Source organism: Aplysia californica, unplaced genomic scaffold (genome assembly GCF_000002075.1).
Source record: "Aplysia californica isolate F4 #8 unplaced genomic scaffold, AplCal3.0 scaffold01507, whole genome shotgun sequence".
Taxonomy (NCBI): domain Eukaryota; kingdom Metazoa; phylum Mollusca; class Gastropoda; order Aplysiida; family Aplysiidae; genus Aplysia; species Aplysia californica.
Window position 1 is genome coordinate 7158 of NW_004798777.1, and position 1772 is coordinate 8929.

General features: G+C 43.3%; 1 protein-coding gene across 1 annotated transcript in view; it reads right to left on the reverse strand.

Moving 5' to 3' along the window:
- Nucleotides 1-1772, reverse strand: part of LOC101852666 (monocarboxylate transporter 12) — a gene marked incomplete in the record, with an annotated part of 10566 nt that overhangs the window by 4755 nt on the left and 4039 nt on the right. The window contains 1 exon segment of the mRNA XM_005112956.3: nucleotides 1038-1292. Coding sequence (XP_005113013.3) covers nucleotides 1038-1292 — 255 coding nt within the window.

Sequence of the window (1772 nt, forward strand, 5' to 3'; positions counted from 1 at the left end):
TGGTGAAGCATGCTAGTGTGATTGATTGATTCATTCATTCTTTGGTTGACAGGTTGTTGAGTTGGTTTGTGGGTTGGTTGGTTGATTGATAGATAGACTGGGTGATTGATTGAGTGATTGAAAAATGGTTTGGTTTGTTGATTGATTGGTTGATGATTGGTTGATTGGTTGTTGAGTTGATTTGTTGGTTATTTGATGGATTGATTGATTGATTGATTGATTGATTGTTAAACTATTTAAGAGTTTGCGTGCGTATGTGTGAGAGAGATAGAAAGAGGGAGAGTGAGATAGATAGATAGATAGATAGATAGATAGATAGATAGATAGATAGATAGATAGACAGACAGACAGACAGAGAGAGAGAGAGAGAGAGAGAGAGAAAAAGAGAGAGAGAGAGAAAGAGACAGGAGAGGGACGAACTATAAAACAAACAAGATCTGATACTCACCAAAAGGTGACTCTCGTGGCCTAGAGGTTACGGTGTTTGCCTCTTATTCAAAGGTCCTGGGTTCGAATCCGGGTAGCAACGGAAATGTTTCTTCCCTAAAGTTGTCTACTATCACCTTCTTTCCTTTTGTCTAGCAAAGTTTTATCGTCTGCTTTCGTCTCCGCTTTCTGCCCCCACCCCCCTCACCTCCTTTGCTCCCTCCTCTGGGCTCCTGACTCTTTCCGCAGCCTTTGTACTGGTACTCCTTGGCTCCTTCTTACTACTGTCGTTCAGCCACAGCCGTGATCTTCTGGTAGGAAAGATCTACACTTAGCCTTCTCGGACAAGGGTGGAAAATCTCGGAGGTCCCTTGTGCAATTTGCGCCACGTGGGTGGTTTGCGGGTGTTCTGGTGTGGTTTGCTTCTTCCTTCCTATCGAGCATCTATCGTCTTTATTTCTCCTCCTTTTTGTGTTTGTTATTCACTTGTAACACCTCTAATCTTCTACACTTATTTGACCTTATTGTGTTGCAAATGCCGTAAAACACTGTCTTACTACTAAGATCCCTTGGTGGTCTAAAATCGAAAAGAGTAAAACAAAAAACTCACAAGAAAGGCGTGGGCTGGCAGAATGAGGAAGACGTTGGGATAGTTGAAGCTACAAATGGTGTGAGAGGCGGCGAGGATGAGGAAGACAGGGTCCCACAGCAGTGTCCAGTCAAACAGGGACCTCACGCGGGCCAGGTATCTGTGTGTGAGTGAGTCGTTGATCGTCTGTGAGAGCTGCTCACTGTGGGCAGTTGGCGGGTGGTTCCGGGAGGATGTGAGCGTGTTGGTTTTTGGTCGAGAATAAAAGCTGGCTGGTCTGTGGAAGTAGAAAGGAATATGACAAAGTGAGGTAGCGTGGTGAAATCAGGCGCTCGTTAAAATAAGGAATTTGATGGAACCTACATTTTTCCGCCGGTGTGGCAATTCTAATCAATTTTTTGCTTTTTGGCTCACATCTTTTATGCCCATTAAAAACATTTTCTGTGTGGATTGTACAGAAAAACGTTGACAGAAGGCACATGAAGGGTGCATTTTCAGTTTCTAAGGACTCCTAGACTATGGATGTCACCAAACTTTGGCGGCCATTTTCTCGCTAATTTTGATCTCTGAATGAAACTAGGGAACACCCACTTCATTCAATAGAGAATATCTCAACGTCTGTGCAAGATAGAAGGACATTTATTTTCCGTCCAAAGAAAGACAAATGAACTAGCGTCAAGATGACGTCAGCATCTCCTTACACCCAAAAAAATCTACTTCTTTTGTATGTTTGTCACTCTCTTGTGACCCGCTATTT